The sequence below is a fragment of the Azolla caroliniana genome, unplaced genomic scaffold (assembly GCF_043228905.1).
Source record: "Azolla caroliniana isolate FFs.n. ecotype wild unplaced genomic scaffold, voAzoCaro1.0.p SCAF_1, whole genome shotgun sequence".
NCBI classification, from domain to species: domain Eukaryota; kingdom Viridiplantae; phylum Streptophyta; class Polypodiopsida; order Salviniales; family Salviniaceae; genus Azolla; species Azolla caroliniana.
The window spans coordinates 30,206,504-30,226,980 of record NW_028230436.1 but is presented as its reverse complement, the minus strand read 5'-3'; the positions used below and the strand labels follow the sequence as shown (position 1 = coordinate 30,226,980).

The window sequence follows — 20,477 nt, the reverse complement described above, 5'->3', positions numbered from 1 at the left end:
TCATACTTCTTTAAACCCATCCTTGGTCTTAATTAGCGTTCACCAGTGCTAATCACTCTTGATTGGGAGATTAAACAGCCTTGATTAGCGCTAATCAACTGAGATTAGCGCGGATAGTTTTGTTTCCCACCTAACTTTAACCTGGGATACTCAAAACTCCATCAAAATCAAAGTCTATATTATATGCTTACACAAATTAATGTTTGGGTTCTGCGTTTAGGGCACAAACAAGATGACCATCAAAACTCCAAAAGCATGAAAAGAGAGGGGATCCAAAACTTCCTAGTGAACGCAATGTTCAATAAATATCCGGCCCACGAGAAACCCCTTTAAAAGAAAATATGTAGGGGCTAACAAAAACTTGAGACAGCACAGAGGGGCCACTACGCCACAAACTAATGGTGCGTGTGTCCTCGAGTCTCTCACGGGAATGTCCTGGATTTGGGTCGGGAAGAGCGGCCCCAACCTTTTCGTATTTTAACCTCTACCCCTGCCTAATCTTCTGAATTCCGATCCGTCTCGTGTACAAGAACAAAATACGGTTGAAATCGATCTATTACTTGCTAAATTGTGTTATTGCATAAACTCCACTTTGAGTCCATGTTTGTGCCTCCAGAAACGAAAGGTGGGCTACTCATTCATGTCGGAACGAACATCAGTTGTGTTGTTGAACTTGCCGGTTAAACACTTTGGGCTATTGGCTAGATTATCACGCTTGTTGGTCCATGTGGCAACGGTGTTTGTTACTTTGCCACATTATCGGGTTTTTGCTTAATAGATTGCGCACTTAGGGTAGGTTCTAATTGGATTTTGGAAGCCTACCCTTTAAAATAACAATCTTAGTCGTACCATGGCAAAATTCAAAATCAATTTGCCTTTTAAAAATTACTCGAGAATAAGGTGTCCCGTGTTCATTCAAACATCGATTGAATCTTCAACTCTTGTCGAGTTAAAATACTTAGAAAAGGAATGTGCTCTTTTGTTTCGGTTCATGCTTGGGAGCTCCATGTGTAGGCAATCATAGCTCTCTTTGATGTGTAAATCTATGTCATCTTCTTGGCCACCCTATTCAGACCTCCTTAACTACACCTACTAACAAACAACTTCTATTGTGTTATGGCACAAGTTACAAAAAATGCATATTTTGAATGAAAATCCTAAGTGTACCCTTGCAAAATCCCTTAATCAATGTGACATTCCAAGTCACGAGAAAACATGGTAGTCGTATGTTATATTGCCACCTCACTAAATCCTCACTCAATATGAGCCCCGCCTTTTTACTGAAAAACTCATAACCTTGCAAATTCGCCTCATCAATTTCCCGGTACCTCAACTTTTGTTATGGTGATGTGCTTGCTTACCATGCAATCAATAATAGAGTTTTACTTTGCCATGCCACTCAAAAGCCCGTATGGATGTGGCTCCTCCCTTCCTTCTCGTTAGGTCATGTTCTTGCTCGCTCTTGGTGTAATAGAATTTACTTTGCCAATTTGTTGATGTCAACATATTCTTGGTTCCCAAACTACTTCTTGTTGGGTTATTGTGCTTGTCCACTTGCTCAATTGTAGAATTACTTTGTCATATTGACGATTTTTGCAAAATGGAATCATATGTAGGGTGTTTGGTTAGGTTACATTCATATTTGGATACATTGAGAACATGAGCATGAACTCGATTGAAACAAATGATTACCAATATCAAAGTTGGGCAAGACAAACAATCATGTGAATTGGATGTAAGTCCTAGGCTCACATCGAAAATACATGTTGTTACGTTAGGGCTAAGTTAGTTCAAATTAAATACTTCCATTATTTGTTCTTATGATGTGGTTTTATAGTTTCACCTCCCATGACAATTTGTTTTTCTATTAATTTAGTTTTGTAGTTTCACTTCCATGACCCATGTTGCACAATTTTGCTTTTATAGTTTCACTTTCCACTAACAACTATTGAAAATGAACGTGACAATTTATAAAACGCAACAATAATATCAATTTATTGCCCCGCTAGTTCACCAAAGAACTACACGGTGGCAATGCATCATCTCATTACAATGGTAGGAAGATAAATTTTGAGTTGTTTGATTGTAGTTGAGCAAGCTCAACCCATGTCATACGATTATACAAACTCAAAACTCTATGGGTTCTTTGAATTGTTTCACCAATACCTTGAGTTTACGCATTAGATGTATCGATAAAGCAAACATGCTCAACATTGATCACTTCACTATGAATATGCAACTTAATAATCCAATTTCACAAAATAGTAGAAATTAACGATACAAAGTTCCCCATAAAAACTAAGGAATGCTTGCATTATTTAACAAATCTCGTGTATGAAGAAGCATATGTTTGCTATGTGGTTTTGTATTAAGCCTCGTCCATGGAAATTTGTTTACTACTAGTAGCAGTGGTGACAAGCCCATGAGATTGAATGCAAAAGAATGGACTTAGTGAATGGTCGAATGTTGAAGAAGTTACAATAATGACCTTACTGCAATTGTACATTTGTAGTATCTTCATGTGTTCATCCTCTTTAATGAATTTTCGATGCACTATAAAAATATCTTTAAGGTAGTCTCGGCGTTGATGTGTGAGAGTTGTGATATTGTGATGGAAATACTAGTATATCCTTGATTGGTATATTATGAGCAATTGCAAAAGGTCAACAAATGTCATATGAGCAAGAGGATGTTGTAAATGCTCATTCTTTAAGACATGGTTTGCTGCAAAGAATGACCATATCGAATCCATGAATAGCGATTGGTAAAACTAGTTGGTAAGTAGTATCACAAATTGGTGTATCCAAAAGGCAAAGTTCTTGAAGGTATTCCAAAATGTGACAAAGAGACACACTCAAAGATTATGCATAATCTTAAGAGGTTCTTTGGATAACATAAAGGGTAACACTCAACGGGCAGAGTTGCAACAATTGGAGTTTCATGCCATATGGGACAAAGGAATAGTATGTAGGCAAAAGTTGACAAGGTGGAGTGGATTTACTCTACAATGAAGTATTTATTTAAGTAGATAGTTAGAACTTGAACATTGTTCACAACTAGGGGTAATTACCTACGAGTACCTTGGGGCATTTCTTAATACTAAGGCATATAATTTCTTGAAAAAAGAAGAAGTTATTAAAGTAGATATCTCCTTAGAAAATATATTTGATGTGTTCAATCAACAAGATGTATATACACTTGTTGCCTCGATGAGATTTTTGCCACCATACAATGAGGACAAGAGGCTGCAACACCATTTTTTTTAAAGTATTATATTATGAGCCAAGGTCAACAAAGGGCACATTTCAATTAAGTTCCGTCTCTCACCTAGAGCTTGCGCGGATGCCAATGAAGAGGCATGGCTAGTGTATAGTTTCGTGTGTGAGAGTGTGGCATGGTGGAGGTGTTTGAAGGTCGGGTGGTGGTAGTGAAACATCTAGCAAACTCAATCATGTTGCCAAGGAATCAACTAGAAATGGTGCATGTCAATCAAGAAAACATTGAGTGAAGGGTTTGTTAGAGATTATTCCCAATGTAAGGATAAGACAATAAAGAGTAAGAGAGAGAAAGAAGGGTGTCGATCCATTTGACCACCCTTGAACAAAGGGATTGGGGCGGACCCGAGCCTTGATCAACGCCATGGCATCGAGTCGTACTTGGTACTGGAGTGCACTCATCGGAAGCGTTTGTTCACCACAAGGTCATAGCTTCGACGTGGTTGAATAACATGTTGATGAGGAGGATAGCTAGGCCTCATACATATTTATAGCCAGACCTAAGGCCCTCATGCAAGTTCACACTGGGGCTTGGCCTTTATGGGTTGTGTCAATCCCTTAGGATAAAAAGTAATCCTCACTCCTTTACATTCTCGATTAACCCTCACGCTTTTTATCCTCGTGTGTAGAATACTACAGTACGAACTACAACGGGATAAATGATGGTCATATGCCAATAGCATGGTTCATGCGAACAAGGAGTTCGGTTGTACAAAGCATGTGTGAAGGACCATAGTCTCAAACTCAACACAAACACAAATAGAGAGAGAGAGAGAGAGAGAGAGTTAAGGATCATGATATCTCTCTCGATGGGCCTTGGGCTCTAATCAACCAACTACAAATGCGAAAAAGCAAAAGGCAAAAGGCAAAAAGCAAAAGCAAGCAAGCAAGCAAGACAAATATGTAAATAGATTTTAAGGAAGAAGCAAATAATTTCGTCGGTTAACAAACGAATGAATATAACTTTTTTTGTTCTGTTATTATTATTATTATATACAGAGAGAGAGAGAGAGAGAGAGAAAGAAATAGTGTTGTCATCACGTGAAAAGAAAAGAAAGGAGGTAGGATTCGTCGTCTCCGTTGGTGGAGAGAGAAACAGAGCGCAGAGACAGACTACAGAGACAGAGAGACAGAGAGACAGAGACAAAGACAGAGAGGTAGAGAGAGAAGGATTATGTCTGCGGCGTTACTGGGTAAAGCCAGAGGAGCAGGGGGGGGTTCGGCTCTCGCCGCCGCCGCTGCACGTAGGCAGGCCATATCCATCACAGAGGCGGCTGCCAACAGGATCCGAGAGCTCCTTTCTCGCCGTCAGAAACCCTACCTGAAGCTTGGCGTCAAATCACGTGGATGCAGCGGACTCTCCTACACCATGACTTATGCAGGTATTTCTTCCTTCCCCAAAACCTTCCCTTTTTTCTTTCTTTTCTTCATTGCTCCCCCCCCCCCCTTTCCCGTCCATCCATCGTTTGATTTGTACATATGTGTTTCTTCTGGACGTTTGAAAATGGGAGAGAGAAACGATAACCAAGATTATAAATTATATATATAGTTTGATCGAGAGAGAGAGAGAGAGAGAGAGAGAGAGAGAGAAGGGGGGGGGGATGATGTGTTATATCTTCTAGTGACTACTACGCAGTCTTTGGTGAAGCAGAAAAAACCTTACACATTGGAATTCTCTGGACAATAACATAATCTCTGGCCTTAGAAGACGTTAATATATCTTTCTTTCTTTCTCTCTCTCTCTCTCTCTCACATGCATATCAATCCACAGGCTGGATTCACAGATTATGATCTGAAGATGATATCGCCTGCATACACTGTCCTTCTAAAGCTCGGGAACTCAAAATTCCAACATTCAATTATTTATGCAGTCTGAGAGGCATGCAAGATTTTCATATAATCAATTGTTAATATCCAGACCTTCTTAAAAATTTCGAAAGAACTTTGATAGCCATTTATACGACACGTTTTACTGTTTCTTCTTTTTCTTCGTGTGCTGGAGAAAGATGCCCAATATTCCAAAGTAAAGGGTCCAATGCTAATGTGGCTTCAACGCAGTTGTCAAGCATGAAAGAGTAAAAAGACATGTATTTCTAAAACATTGGCATTACTATGCAAATGGACATTCTTGGAACCATTCTCCAACAACATCAGAGCCCTGAACGTTCATTTGTAATTTCAATGGGATGGTGCAAAAAAGTACTCACTCAAAAAATCAAGACTGCAATTTTGACCCCAGGTTGATCTGTGAGATTCGAAGCCTATCGACATAAGTTGTACAGGGTAAACATTCAGACAGGGGATCCATCTCCTCTTATCATAGATAGATTATGCAGATTACCAAGTACAGCTAATTGTCCCTAAGGTTGAGAATGGGTTAGATTTCCTGGGTGTGATTAACCATCCTTTTAAAGAGAGACGAAATGTTTACAGCAGGTTGAATTAACAAGTGGAATTAAATAGATTACATCACATTGAGTCTAATAATCAAGGAAAAGTGGGTATTATTTGTCCAAGACACATCCTAAGCTGGCCTTTTTGTCTTCTTCGTTATCTTCAAGAATAAACTCATTGAGAATGGTTTCTCCAAACTACTCCTATATAGAAGGCGTTTGATTCTATCTACTTATATCATTTACCCCAACGGAAGGATGGTTTCTAAGTCCTCCATCTAATGCAACTTATGCAAGTATTCCAGTTTTGAAGGAAATAAGAATACTACCCGTCATTCTCCTCCCCATAAAAGGTACGATGCATAAGATCTGTAAGGGTGAACCTTACATTTTAAAGGTAACTGCTAGCTATGGATTTTGTGGTTTAGTGGGATTCGGGTCTTGTCATGGCGACTGTGGATGCAATAAATTGTTCCTGTTCATCATAAGCCTAAATTCATCAGAGTTCACTTGGAATCCATTGACATGATTGTCTACAGAAAGGCACTGGCCAGTCAATCAACTAATTACTACAATATTGAAATTGGTCTGCCCTTTCTTGGAAGCACAATGGATGCGTGCAATACAAATTGGCTAAGTATATTTTTGTTGTTCCTGGAAACAATTATGTCATAATCATAGGGGATGGCTATTTTTTACTGCAGTCTGTCTCTTGTCACCTCTCCTTTTTCCATATAACATGTGAAATATGAACAAGTTTTGGGTGTGTTAAGCACCCATAAATAGCTGTCAAATCACAAATCCAATGAAATAATACATGTGGGTCTTCTGTGCCTAAATAAATAGCTTACTAGCCACAGCCATCTTTTCATAGGGATTTCCCTTAGATTAGGGGTGTGGAAAATTCCGTCCTAATTTGCAGGTAACATCTATAAGTACGTCTTGCACACATATGAAAATTGCAGCACACAAATGAAGCCTGTGGCAGTGTTAGCTATCAATTGAACTAGGAAGCTTTGATATACTGCTATGCAAGTAGAGAATGGAAAACCACAGATGTAGGTTTTGTCTGTCCAACAAATAGTTAACTAGATCCTCTGCTCGCTTGCACATTATCTAACATTTCTTTAGCTTTCTATGACATAGTTGGGGCCAAGTTTGTGACTCCAGTATGTGTGCCCATATGCCTGTCTTATATAGTGATAGAGGGAGAAGGCTATGAATTTGCATTCCTGAAATGAAGAACACTATCATCAGATATTTGACAAATTATAAGCTATTTGAAGTATATGAATTGAGAGTATTTGTCAATATAAATTATAAGAAATAATCCTAGACCGTGAATTCATATTTGGAAAGAGATTGCAAGGAAAGAGAGGCTAATGATGAAAAAGAGAGTGAAACTAAAAAACAAGCAAAGCTCAGATGTTCAAAATTTGTGATTAAATAACAGAATGATTTTCAACTATTTCAGTTGCAACATTGTCTCGTGTAACTCTCCGTTGTTAACAAACTCATGGTAACTCAATACATTCTAGTCACTCAGATCCATTACAACATATAATTCCTGTTTTCCATTATTTCCTTAGCACATTACCAGATGGTAGTCTTAAATCTTTTTACATTATTGAATGCAAATTCTAAGTTTTGCTTTGGCATTGCATCTTTATTAGCATAATGAAAGCAGGAAAACTTGCCCCATGGACCAGAGATGGTCAGGTTTGGTAGCATCGATTAAAAGCAAGAAAGATTCCCCTTTCTATGGCTTCTTTAGCATTATTGGTTAAGGGTTTTCTTTTAACATGATTGCGATATTTCTAGGAGGTCAAGATTAACTATTTATTATTATTTACCAATTACATGGTTTTTTGGATGCTCATTAATAATTTTAAATAAAAGATTGCCGAAGTGTTTGTTTTTTCTTTCTTTATTCCAATGGTTTCTGAAGTAGTTTTTTGTTTGCTTGGTGTCTGTGCAGATGAACAAGGGAAGTTTGATGAATTAGTTGATGACAAAGGTGTGAAGATTCTTGTCGATCCAAAGGCATTGATGCATGTGATAGGGACGAAGATGGACTTTGTCGAAGACAGGCTTAAGTAAGGAATAAAATCCCCATGTAGAAATGTAAGTAAATTTTAGATACTGACAATCATCATTATAGTCATTTTAATACACTATTACACATGTTCTTGTTTGCAGATCAGAATTTGTATTTATCAATCCGAATTCAAAAGGTCAATGTGGATGCGGTGAATCATTCATGACTTGATAATATCTAAAACAACAAAAAATTGAATTTTTCAAAATAGTTTCAAGATGGAAAACCCCTCCATCTGAGGCATCATACCATGCATCATTTCATTTAATAATTCCGTCCACAGTGTGACTGAATTACAGTTGAAAAGCCAAGTACAGAGGCATGTATTGTAAATGTGATGAAGAGATTTGATGGATGAAGATTTGTATCTATTATTGTGTACCTACTCGATTTCTTAAGTTTTGTACACTATCTTCATCTCGATTCTCTGCCTTTTTCATAGTAAAAGCTATGTTCTCATGTTTGAGTTTGGTAACTATTATCTTAAAATAGGGCTAGAGTATGAGGTTGCCTCCAAGATTTCCTCTTGTACTTGAACCTTTTGGCCAAAAAATAACAAGTTTGTCAAGAACATGAATATCCGTAAGACATTGGTATGGTGGGGAAAGATAAATGCAAATGTGTAAAATGGTGATTTTATAAGATTGACGCTAACAAATCCAAGCTGGATGTACAAGGGTAAACGTTAACTCATAGAATCTTTTGATCAAGCACATAATTGTGTCTTCATCAAGTCTGTAGTGAATGTAAGGAGGAAAATGCATTTTCAAAGTGCTTCAAGCTAAAGAGTAGGGTCTAGTACTTTTAAGCATTCTGAGAAAAAAGCAGATTTAAGATTAAGGTAAAATACAGCACTCCACTATTTCCGTTTCTTGCAATACAGATTTGGTCATAACTAGCACTTGATAATCCACATCTAAGAAGGGTGAAAGATGAGCCTTCTTGCTAGATGCTCCTTGAAATTATGCGAGAGTTGGCAAGTTAAAGTTAGGCAAAATATATGTTTTGACTTGTTTCTCAATGGTTACCATTTGCATTGATAAGACAATTATGTCAGGTAATCATCCATGTCACCTTTTATGTAATAGTATTTGTATTCCATGTCACCTTTTATGTAATAGTATTTGTATTTTTGTCTGTCGTGCATTAAGCTATTTTGCAAGGGTTTATATACCCTTTTGTGATGCTAAATGGTCTCATCTTATCCTACCCCATGCCTTGTTTCTTCTTAAAGAATCAAACGGTGTTGGATACCATGCATGCTAATACTAATAGTGGTAGTCAATGTGAAATGGAATGGCTCACTAATAAGGTCTAAGTTTGTTTAAGTGTAGACCAATCTAGACCTTGATGCTTCTTCATACCATTGGTTAAACTGTAAATCGTGAATCATAAGACCCTAAACCGATGGACATAATCGAAGAAGACGAGGGTGGGGGCTGAGGAATACATACAAATTTACACTGTGTGACATTTTTGCAGTCCCAAACAAAGAGTGTGGGTGGGCACCCAATACCTTCTTCTTCTTCTTCTTCTTCTTCTTCTTCTTCTTGTCCATGTTGTCCTACCGTGTGAACAGAAGCGCGTTATGTCATGAATAACCAAAAAAGAAGACTTACTAGAGGAACCCACCTTCCCCTTATTTTGTCACTCCATTCCCAATTCTTCTTGGAGAGGGGTTTCCTAGGGTTTTTGGCTATGGCGATGGCTACCCTGTGCAGGAAAAACAGACTAGCAGGATCCACCCCGGCCGCCCTTTTCATCTCCTTGCTCAAGAACTCGGCTCTCTGTAATTCAGCTTCTTCTTCATCCTCTTATTTTTCTTCAATGCGATGGATTGCCTCATATACTCTCCCTTCTTCTCGGCTCCGGCCTGTCTCTTCTGTTTCGTCTACCAAGCTTTCCATATCCATAGCAAAACCTCTCTGCACAGTGGCCTTAGACCCAGATTTCTACAAGATACCGCACGTGATGGGCATACCTAAAGGAAGCAAACTGAAGCTATTCAACTTACCACCCACGGAAGACAGAGAGAAGCTAAAGAATGACTTGATAGAATGGTTTGTGACATGTGAAGAGCAAGAAGAACCAGTTAAAGTGATGAATTTCGAGTACACAGATGATCCGGAGTGGAATTCTCAAGGGGTCGGAGCATTTGTCGAATTTGGAAGCAAAATGCAGGCGGTGACGGTATACGCCCGAAGGGATGCTGCCAAATTCCAAGGGCGCTATGTGCGAATGGACTTTGTTGAACGTGACCCATTCCCTCCGGAGTGGCTGGCCAAGAATGCGAAATGGTTCCGGGATGATTCTTCAAGATCAAATGCAAAGATATTTGTGGGGAATCTCTCCTGGTCTGTTGATGATGCCAAGTTGCAAAACCTGTTCGCAGCTCATGGTACGGTCTATGATGCGAAGGTTATGACTGACCGGGAGACGGGGAGATCAAGAGGTTTTGGCTTCGTAACTATGTCGAATGAAGAAGAGATGAAGAAGGCCGTCGAAGCTCTGAATGGATCGCCTCTTGATGGTCGCCCCTTGCGGGTCAATGAGGCATCTCAAAAGCCTGCTGCTTCGGCTTCTCAATGATGACTTTGTCTTTACGGAATTCCCTCAATGCAGTCGCATTTTGATAGTTGTTTTGCTTCATGACTTTAGGGTATGCTATCAATGTTGCTCTTCATATATACATTTGGTTAGTTGCTTGTATTAAATGCGTAGGGTATGTGATCAAAGTTGCTATCCGTATATACATTGGATTGTGGTTTTAGAACATGGCCTATGGTACTTCCTCAATGTTGCACTCCATATATACATGATTTTATATTTGTTTTACTTCAAGACAGGGTATGGCATTAGTATGGTACTACATTTAAACAATCTTGCTTGTAGTTTTGCATCAGGACCTGGTGTATTGATCAATGTTACTCTCCATATATACGTTTGATTGTGGTTCATTCATGGCCTATAAGAGGCCTATGATATGCCATTAATGTTTCTATCTATATATACATCTAGCTAGTGGGTTTACTGCATTGACTAGGGTACGCCATTCTAATTTTGGTTAGTTGTGTTACTTCTTGACGTGGGTTATGCCACAAATGTTGCCCTTATTATTTTGCTTTTTGCAGAAGTCAATATGTTGGGCTAGGATATGTAGAATGGTTGATAGTTACACTTCATAGCTTAGGATATGTGCTTCATTTGGTGGCCCATTGTGCACTTGCGAGTGGTTTTACATAATGTTCTAAGATATGGCATTAATGTTGCTCTCCAAGTATACATTTTTGTTGATTTTACTTTACTAGTGAGCTAGGGTATGCCACCCAAGTAATTGTCTGTAAATACATTTGGTAGGTATTTGATTTTGTGCATACATTTTTATATATACATTTGATTTTGTGGATACATTTTTATATGATTTTGTGTATGTGCCAACAGCCGTTTGGTATCACTAGCCATGTACTGGTTTTACTTAACGACTTGTGAAGCATGTGTTTTTTGTGAAGAACGTACTTGCTTAGCTTTTGCCAAACTCCGTAAATAAGAAGCTTAATGCATGTATGTGTAGGTGGATGTGTATACATGTAGGCCAGTGTAATGGTTTTACGCTGAGGCGTGCATTTCTTGTGAACCTCAAATCAAATTAACTAGGTTCTTCGGGAAAATCAGACAATTAGACTAAGGGGAGTCCACTAAGAAAACTCACATGCAACATCTTAAAGAAAATAATAGAGGAAATCAGATTCATTGGAATCACAAATGCACAAGATTTTGAAGGGTCTTGTTATATACACATTGTGATGCACAATATTAGGCAACAACAGCTCGTTATGAGAATACACTAAGATGCTTACATTCTTCGTGATAGATAGTATCCTTAGGTATGCATATTTTTTGTGTCATTGGGAAGAAATGAAACCTTTCTTCCTGGGTGGAATGCTCATTTGTTGGCATCCTTGCATGGTATTGTATTGTAATGTGTTCCTTTTGAGAAGTAGAAAATTACGCAAACATTGTGATAATTGGCTCCATCTATATCACATTATGGCATCATACCTATCAACCTAGCATGACATCATCTCTATTGCTCTAGCATGAGGTTATGACTATCATCCTAGCATGACATTGTAGCTGTTGTGGCATAACAACTACTATGGTAGCATGATATTATAACAAGATTCCTTTGGAAACTCGAAAAGAATTCAAAGTTTGTTATAAATTGCGACTCCACCATCTTATGGTCTCCATGTCTATAAGGAACACTATTCACCAATCTCTGACAAGAATCAAGTTGTTTTGCATCAAAGTGTTATTACTCCATCTTATCCACATCAATTTTCTCTCATGAGTCATGAGTCTAGAGCAGAAATTGTGCTTGCAAATTCAACTGTTGAAATTGGAAATAAACAACTAGTAGACATTGTTGACAATGAGTTTTGTAATGAGAATGTTTTACTTTCATTCCATATTTTGTAATGAACATTGTAATTAGGAGTGTATTGTGAAATCAAAATTTGCTTCAAATGTTTTTGGGAAAGGAAACTCAAATACCATTGAAGATGGTCCATTGCAATAGAGAGATACAAAGATTTGAGAACTAATTCATGGTAAGATACGACTCCACCACTGGCTTTGATATGTGGAAATATGAGGAAGCACAAGGATATCATTCGAACAACTATTATATGTTGTACTAGTGATCTATTACGAGCCTATATCAATACAACACCAACACAACTAAACGCCAAGTCAAACAACTACATACAACCACATGATCAACTAAACAGCAGTCTTTAAGAAAATTATGATTTTTATATGCAAAATGTGCACCTTCCTTGGAGTCAAAGAAGAGACCTTGAATGTGTGCGATTGATGTGATAACTAGCTATGCATAACAATAATATGCCCTCTCTATTGTCTATTTGTTTGCTACAATTCAAATTTGCCCATTCCTTCAGTAAACTTCATGCAAATCTACTTCTCGTCAACCCAATTTTGATTTCAAAATGAGCTCATCCTTAGGCTTTTGTGCTCTCCTCTAGTAGAGATAAGACTTTGGCCAAAAATAACCTTTACGAACCATTTTCATTGCTCCTTGATCACCACCTACGGATAAAGGCCCAATGCATGTCCGTGCACATGTGACATGCATTTCGCAAACAAACGCGTGCCCAAAAGCAGATATGTAGATATACAATCAACATACTTGTTATTTATTAGTGTCAATGGATAGTACAAGAAAAACAAGTCCTCTATGAAACATATACATTACATTTTTGAGTCATTCAAACTAGGCAATCAGCCCCTACAACCTCCACCACAACCCTCACCCTCACCCCCATCACAACCACCACCACCAATCAACATACTTGTTATTTATTAGTGTCAATGGATAGTACAAGAAAAACAAGTCCTCTATGAAACATATACATTACATTTTTGAGTCATTCAATCTAGGCAATCAGCCCCTACAACCTCCACCACAACCCTCACCCTCACCCCCATCACAACCACCACCACCAATCAACATACTTGTTATTTATTAGTGTCAATGGATAGTACAAGAAAAACAAGTCCTCTATGAAACATATACATTACATTTTTGAGTCATTCAAACTAGGCAATCAGCCCCTACAACCTCCACCACAACCCTCACCCTCACCCCCATCACAACCACCACCACCAATCAACATACTTGTTATTTATTAGTGTCAATGGATAGTACAAGAAAAACAAGTCCTCTATGAAACATATACATTACATTTTTGAGTCATTCAATCTAGGCAATCAGCCCCTACAACCTCCACCACAACCCTCACCCTCACCCCCATCACAACCACCACCACCAATCAACATACTTGTTATTTATTAGTGTCAATGGATAGTACAAGAAAAACAAGTCCTCTATGAAACATATACATTACATTTTTGAGTCATTCAAACTAGGCAATCAGCCCCCACAACCTCCACCACAACCCCCACCCCCACCACAACCACCACCACCACCACCACAACCCCCACCACAAGCACCACCACCACCAACATCGGCACTGCCACAAGCAGTTCCACAAGCACCACCACCACATGCTCCTCCTACTACAACATTGCCATTGTCATAAAACAAGTAGACCCACAGTAGTGGTGAAATGTCCCACCAAGTATAATATGGTATCATGGATTTGTATGCAATATTTCCTCTCAAGACAACAGAGCCTACAAGTGAAAAACAAATCTCAATACTTCATCAAAACAAGATGACCTGTTTTCAAAAAGCAGCCTCAATCTTGTCACACAGATGACAAGTGAAAATGATGGGAAAATTAGCTAAAAATATGACAGATGGGAACATAGGCTTGTGATAAATGTTTTGAATACAGATGGCAGATTTTTACTCACCCCATTCATCAGATGATTGCGTTGATGGGCTTGGAAAAGCAGGGTTCGACTTGAATCTCACATCCAAACCCTCCATGTCAAATACAGACATGGAAATGATTGTTGACAATAGTAAGACAAGGATTACGCTTTCGTTTGGTGAGACCTAGAGCATACATACACCAATAATGTTCACCTTGGACATCTGCAAGTTACAAAAAGAAGTATACAACATTCTAATTTAGGGACAATGATATAAACCAAACCTCCATAGCACCAGTTCTCCAATTGAAGAGTGCTGTTGCTCGTCCAAAAGGTGCATCAATGGTGTCATAACGTATGAGAGTCACAAAACCCCTTTCGTCTTTTTCACTTGCTCCATTCACCTCGTACTCTAGTTTCCTACCACATTGTACACTTATCTGTATCATCCAAAAAAGAGCAATACTATGAGGTATTTCTGCAAATGTGGCATTTAGAGTTTACATTTAAAACATCGTGTTTCTTTCTCATTAAGGGTGGCATGTAGAACAAACCTGATTTCGGAGACTTCCATCGAGCTCAAGAAGAGGACTGAAAATCTGGCCACGTGTGTCTCTTGGCCTGGTCACAATAAGACGGCTGGTATTTCCAAAGAAACACCAACATCTTTGCATAGATAGTGCTTTTTTTGTTTCTTGGCCGGTCACAACTTGATGAGCAGTTGCCACTACATTGGCTGCAAATACAACATACGGATGTGTGACGCTTAAGAAATGAGTGTAAAAGCATAAAAGAGAACAAATTGTGATGAATTATGGGGGAAGAGGAGAGAGTTTCTGCTTGAAAATACACAAAATGGAGTTGATTATTAATGATGGAGACTAGCATTATTTATGCCATAGATTCCTTTCACATGGTGTCATTTTATACCGAGTTACCATCACTTAAAAGCCCTACAAATATAGCTTGAGACACATCATAAAAAATTGCGCATGATGCAAACGGTGATCACACTAATAAACCCTCGCTAACAGTGTACATTTCTTTCACCAGCACATTGTACAGGTACCCAAATGCATTAATCAAGTCTCAGGCCCTTTATGCATGACCAACGGTTTATGGGAGCAAGGTTATTATCTCTCATCTGCATAAAATTTAATACATGCCATTGTTAGCAAAGATGGTTGACGAACACCTTACGAGGCTTTCACATCTTGACTTTGATCTCTACATTTCATTCTCTTCAGCAATGTTTCATGAACATACCACGTATACCCAGATCCTTCTACATTTGGAAATCCTTCCTAATGGCCTTATTTGATGAGGACTGCATAACACACAAACAGGACCTAACGTATCTTGACCAGCTACTATTATCGTAAGACTAATATGCAGAGCCAATATATGAATGGTTGCACTGCATTCCACCACATAATACATTTTCATAGGTTTGTGTTCAGAATTCTGGATGCCCTACTTCTGCAAAATGTATCCTTTCTGCTTCTGAACCTTTGTTTCCAAATTTCCCATTTCTCCTTTTAATCTTGTGGAACCTAAAATTTCCACTTCTGGAAAATTCTTCCTTTTGCTGAACCTCTCTCTCGCTCTCATTTTAGTGCGCAACAGTGAAGGAGTTGAAGGAGACCGCATCCTTCCATCCATGAGAGCTGGTAGGACCACCATCTGAATTTGTGAAAACATACACTTTATTGCACAGTTCCCAGCATTTCCTTGTGGTGTAATCTGGTTTAACAAAACAGATGATCCCTAGGAATATGGCGACTGGACGCTTCTTTTCTCTTGCAAATCAAGTTATGTACTACATTGGACAGTAATGATGGAAAATTTTATTGCCCATTCTGACATCTCTTATGGAAGAACTACCATCTCTGGTCTTGGTGCAAGTTGTCGAGAGTAGCCAGGTAATGCATATTTTTAGGGCCTGTAATGACATTGATTGCCCAGTCACCATGCGTCTTACAACATGCTAATTAGCATCCCCTTTGATAAAAGATTTGAGTGCTCTGAGCATTTTCTCATGTATGAGATGGTAATGATTCTTTCATTTAAAGTTAAAGAAATTGAACTACCTTCTAACTGAAGGTTAATGACATTCTGGACAGCTCAAGATTGATATCATATACCCTGACACTAGCAGTCCTTTCAAAAGAAGTTGAAAGGTCTGCATGCCTTGGTTGCTCCTGTTTCATTAATTTTGAGGAGCCATGGTTGGATTGGTTCTTTGTGGGCAGAATACCACTCTCTAGGCGTGTCTATAAATCATATTTACAATTAGTTGGTACAGGATTGGGTGTTTCAATTAGAAGCTCGCAAAGCATATTCACATACTTTTCTTCTTTTTCTTATTAAAAAAATAGGGGATTTATATTACCTGTATCAAAACTCCAACAGCATTGCCAAGTTAAACTTTTGTCAATAGAAGATTCTCTCTTTTTAGTTAGGTCAATCATAAACTTGCTATTTTTGAGAAATTCTTGATATGCTATATTTTATATTATGCTAATCCAAACAATGACTAACACAATGTCATGGAAAGATGAACGAACATTAGTACATACATTATCTGTAAAGTACTTTTTATGTGTATTTTAATGAAATGACGAATCATGGAGCAATTAGTTCATATCATAGTTATAAGTATTCAATTATCTTTTATTTCTATTCTAGACTACCTTTATTAAGACAAGGAAAATAATTTAGAGGTTTTTTTTATTAATTAGAAAATGACTTGAAGTACTTGCTATACCTGGAGCAATCCCTTTACCAGTACTGTCTTTGTACTGCCAGCCACCTTGATGAATGTTAATGCACTTTTCACTTTCAGTTATTCGTTTGTAACCAGAGATTGTGCTACTAGTGTACCTAGTCAGAGATATAGATTATAGCTGAATGTTCATGATGTGATGGAAAGGTAGTTGCATTTGGAAGTTTTCTCTACACGTAGCATTGCACAATCCTAATACGCAATGCCTAGTCAAATGTATAAATATTTAGCAATTGATTTATATGAAATACCTGACACGGATGATGAAGACTTCCCTATTAGCATGGTCTAGTACAGTCCTAGATAACCAGCGTCCAGAATGTTTATCAACCAAATTTTGCATTGTGCCTGTGTTGTCTGTGGGTAAAGCCTTGATGGTACGCAACAACTGTGGTGCCAGCTGTGGAGGAGTTAAAGATACAGATATAAACAGGGATGGTTCTGGCTTCTGATAATTGCTGCTCTCTAAAGTGACCCAACCATTGTAGGCAAGGGATGGGGATTCAAGCACCTTTTTCCATGAAAGATGCAATTCCCCTAGAACCATGGTACGAGAATCCCTAGATCGGAATATCTCTGTGAATTTTTTTGAACGCCGAAATTGCAACTCCAATGTAAAGCCTTCTGTTGATATTTCAACTCCAAATTCCCATTTTTGGTTCCATGTTACTTCTGATGACAATGGAACAGCTGGAGTATCCATTTTAAAGGAGCTGGATTTACGCTGCATCCGCAACCTGACGGCCAGCTTACCCTTTAGGTTGGTCGGAACATTCCGAGCTGCAATAACTGCCAGAAACACCTGTGCATCAAAGAGTCAGTACATATGCTCATAACAGGGAGAAAGGAATGGAAAGCATGTTACTTTCACGGAAATCACAAAGCAAGGAAAGGAATTAAGAAGTAAACATACGTACTTGCATTGTTTCCCGGTGTGCAATCGGCGTAAAATCTAGTGGGGTTCCCAAAACTTCAGGAAGCATACGTTGTAGTGACATTGACCTAGGGATAGTACTTGGAGGCTTGCCTCGGTACATGGCACCAGCTCGCTCATATATGCTACCATATGTTTCAAGCCACAATTTACAAGTTTGATCAAACCCTTCTTGTAGCTTATGGCCAGGAGTTCGGTCGGAATCAGAATCATCATGCCCTAAAACTCTTCCGAGAATCTGTGTAATGTCTTTGTCGTAAGCTATGGGATTGAGCTGGTGAGCATGCCATATCAAGTCAATGTCATAAGTTGGAACGAGAAAGAACTTGGAGTTGGTCATTCTGAACAACTCCAAAAAACCCTTGTAGCGTTGCTCTGCGGCCCTCAAGAAACTTTCATCTCCCATATGTGTTTCAGAGACCTGCTCAAATCAATCCAAAGGTGGAGATCAACGGATGGGAACGAATTGTCACTATGCACAAGCAATTTAAAACATAGTACAGTAATCATACCTGGTAGAAGAAAGTGCTTTGTCTAGCAACCGCCGCATGGAGATCGTAACTGAACTTCGACTCATGTATGTTAGTAGCAGGAGGGATGCGCCCATCAGCAAACATGGTGAGATCAAGGGTGTATGGCTCATGTGGAAACCTCTTCTCCCAAAATCTCTGAGTGCTCTGTGTAGCCTCAAGAGAGTCAAGGTCAGGTGGGGGACCCAAGAGGCGCCCATAGTGAAGGTTACAATTTCTTGCATATTCGATCTAAGGAAAAGAGAAAACAGGAACTCCTTCAGTTCAGGAGAAAGATAAAGAAAAAAAGATTTGATCTAGAGAACTATTTATATACATACAACCTAGAATATATCATTGTTTGTTGGAATCATGATCCTATCCTAAATTAATATACATACATGACTCAAGAGTTATGTCCAGTTACACTTGTACATGGAGCACTTTTGTGGTCACATAACTAGCCAAAGTCTGATGAAAAATTTGATGTGTTTTGAGCATAGCAAAAAAGAGATGTAACATATGTCTCAATAATCATGTCATTCTCAATTTGCGGAAAACCACTTTCACTCCCCCCCCCACCTGAGCTTCCAAATTCAACAACAGGCACAAATCTTTACTGGATCAGTGGATTGGAAGGTTCTTCTAGATGGCGTAAATAAGTTTTTATGTACAAAAAACCCATGGCAGGTTTGGGTAAGGTCAAAGACAAGGCAATGCCAGTCTTTCTTTCTAGTCTTGTTTTTTGCGGGTTTTCTCCAGGCATGCGTGCTCTAGAGTCACAACAGAACCCTTTCTTCAACACAGCTTTCTCCCTAATGTCAGTCACTATACCATGTTTCCTGGAAACTAGAAGAATTAAAATAAAAAAAACCAAACCAAAACCCTAAAGAAATGAGTGGGGTTGGAAGTAATTTGTGGGAAGTTTTTACCGGGTTGAGGCGATGGCAAAGCCAAACCCACTCGCAGTCGAGAGGCGGGCGAAGCGGGAGCGGTTGTCGGCCAAGGGATTCGGCCAAAGGTGTGAACCCGTCGGGGGATGAAGCAAGGAGAGGGAGCCAGCATTCCTCGTATCTGTATGTATGTATGTATGTATTACAATTGGGTTGTGGGTGTGGGTTGTATATGTGGTATCAAACCAGAATGTACTCATTTGTTTTTGCCTTTGTTTTTGTCTTTGTTTTTTTGCCTATGAATAAAGTCAGAGCAATTCCTTACCTTCGTATGGCGGCGGACAGCGCGGGGCCGTGGGGGACATAGAGGCATGGGTGGCGGTCAACGGCGGCCAAAAAGGACCGCAGCCGTTGCGCCGATGCCACCAAATCAATGCTGAAGCAGATCGACTGAGCACGCCCCCAATTCTCCTCCTTCTCCTTCTCCATATATCATATATGTTATACTAAGTCTTCTTTTATTGTTGATTTAATTAATCCTAATGATATCCAATCTAGAACTTGATTATCTCTAATTATGCTATTAGATGGGTTTTAAGTAGACAATCTCCAATATGTTGTGTAGCAATTAACACCGATCCAAATAATAATAAACACCGATAAGATATCGATGATCGATCTTAAATAGGCAATCGCTTTTAAGTATGGTTGGTTATTAGAGAGATTAAACAAATTAGGCTATTTCATGGTATTACTGCATGGCATAGAGTTATGCTGAATATATATGTTTTAGATTGTGGCTTTAGAATTTGACCTGCATTATTTATATTATAATGAGCGCCATTTGCTTTTGTACATTTCTATTTAATAATAATAATGAAAGAAGACTACAAATATATGTGGAATAAAAAATAACCTGCCTGAAAAAAAGGAGGTTTGGAATGCTTAAAATCCTTAATGAATGCCCTATGAGAACCTATGTGTTTAGATAATGAAAACATGATATGTAGTGGAAACATTACCATGTTTTTAAAAGCATATTTATTCTACCTCATAGTTGTGTACAGCATTCATCATCAAGCAAACCTGCCTTTTCCTTTACATTAAAATCAGCAACATGACTTTGAATTCCTGGATTGGGATGAGAGGGCATGGAAGTCAAAGATAGAGTGGTCTCAACTTCAAAAGGAAAACGAGTGAGCATTTTGTCTTTTCCTATTCGGCCCCATG

At 38.7% G+C, this 20,477-nt stretch overlaps 3 protein-coding genes and 1 long non-coding RNA gene across 8 annotated transcripts in view; 2 read left to right on the top strand and 2 right to left on the bottom strand.

Moving 5' to 3' along the window:
- Nucleotides 1–4,323: 4,323 nt before the first annotated feature.
- Nucleotides 4,324–8,189, top strand: LOC147869618 (iron-sulfur assembly protein IscA-like 3, mitochondrial). Of its 2 annotated transcripts, none has more exons than XM_087331369.1 (3): nt 4,324–4,657; nt 7,647–7,792; nt 7,868–8,189. In XM_087331369.1, exons 1-2 carry the CDS (start codon nt 4,450–4,452, stop codon nt 7,766–7,768), a joined length of 330 nt encoding a protein of 109 aa, XP_087187495.1. In that variant the 5' UTR covers nt 4,324–4,449; the 3' UTR covers nt 7,769–7,792; nt 7,868–8,189. The 2 variants fall into 2 exon arrangements, with proteins under 2 accessions (XP_087187495.1, XP_087187489.1); XM_087331363.1 differs by having other exon boundaries at nt 4,327–4,657; nt 7,647–7,764.
- Nucleotides 8,190–9,422: 1,233 nt separating this feature from the next.
- Nucleotides 9,423–10,607, top strand: LOC147869617 (31 kDa ribonucleoprotein, chloroplastic-like). The gene has a single exon (XM_087331324.1). The coding sequence runs from the start codon at nt 9,465–9,467 to the stop codon at nt 10,353–10,355; it is 891 nt and encodes a 296-aa protein (XP_087187450.1). The 5' UTR covers nt 9,423–9,464; the 3' UTR covers nt 10,356–10,607.
- Nucleotides 10,608–13,615: 3,008 nt separating this feature from the next.
- The window catches only part of LOC147869612 (glycine-rich domain-containing protein 2-like), a 59,744-nt gene continuing 52,882 nt past the window's right edge, over nt 13,616–20,477 (bottom strand). Inside the window, exons 1-11 of one of the 4 annotated variants that reach the window (XM_087331287.1) lie at nt 19,573–19,988; nt 19,287–19,428; nt 18,358–18,606; nt 17,829–18,266; nt 17,163–17,713; nt 16,894–17,009; nt 14,681–14,862; nt 14,411–14,566; nt 14,166–14,310; nt 13,773–13,982; nt 13,616–13,733 (exon numbers count right to left, since the gene is read on the bottom strand). In XM_087331287.1, the coding sequence (XP_087187413.1) occupies nt 13,720–13,733; nt 13,773–13,982; nt 14,166–14,310; nt 14,411–14,566; nt 14,681–14,862; nt 16,894–17,009; nt 17,163–17,713; nt 17,829–18,266; nt 18,358–18,606; nt 19,287–19,428; nt 19,573–19,736 (2,367 nt within the window). In that variant the 5' untranslated portion in view covers nt 19,737–19,988 and the 3' untranslated portion in view covers nt 13,616–13,719. Of the gene's footprint in view, nt 13,983–14,165; nt 14,311–14,410; nt 14,567–14,680; nt 14,863–16,893; nt 17,010–17,162; nt 17,714–17,828; nt 18,267–18,357; nt 18,607–19,286; nt 19,429–19,572; nt 19,990–20,477 lie in introns of those variants that run through there. The other 3 variants (XM_087331277.1, XM_087331297.1, XM_087331304.1) reach the window with 3 other exon arrangements.
- Nucleotides 14,988–16,887, bottom strand: LOC147869616 (uncharacterized). Its single transcript, XR_015531034.1, has 2 exons — nt 15,636–16,887; nt 14,988–15,605 (listed from the first exon to the last, which is right to left on the bottom strand). It is a non-coding gene; the product is annotated as an uncharacterized LOC147869616 (long non-coding RNA).

Bases quoted from the DNA above. Each gene is read 5' to 3' on its own strand.
- LOC147869618 (XM_087331363.1), top strand. From the start codon at position 4,450: ATGTCTGCGGCGTTACTGGGTAAAGCCAGAGGAGCAGGGGGGGGTTCG. The intron at 4,658-7,646 runs GTATTTCTTCCT...GTGTCTGTGCAG, and splicing joins CTACACCATGACTTATGCAG to ATGAACAAGGGAAGTTTGAT. The intron at 7,765-7,867 runs GTAAGGAATAAA...TCTTGTTTGCAG, and splicing joins TTTGTCGAAGACAGGCTTAA to ATCAGAATTTGTATTTATCA.
- LOC147869617 (XM_087331324.1), top strand. From the start codon at position 9,465: ATGGCGATGGCTACCCTGTGCAGGAAAAACAGACTAGCAGGATCCACC.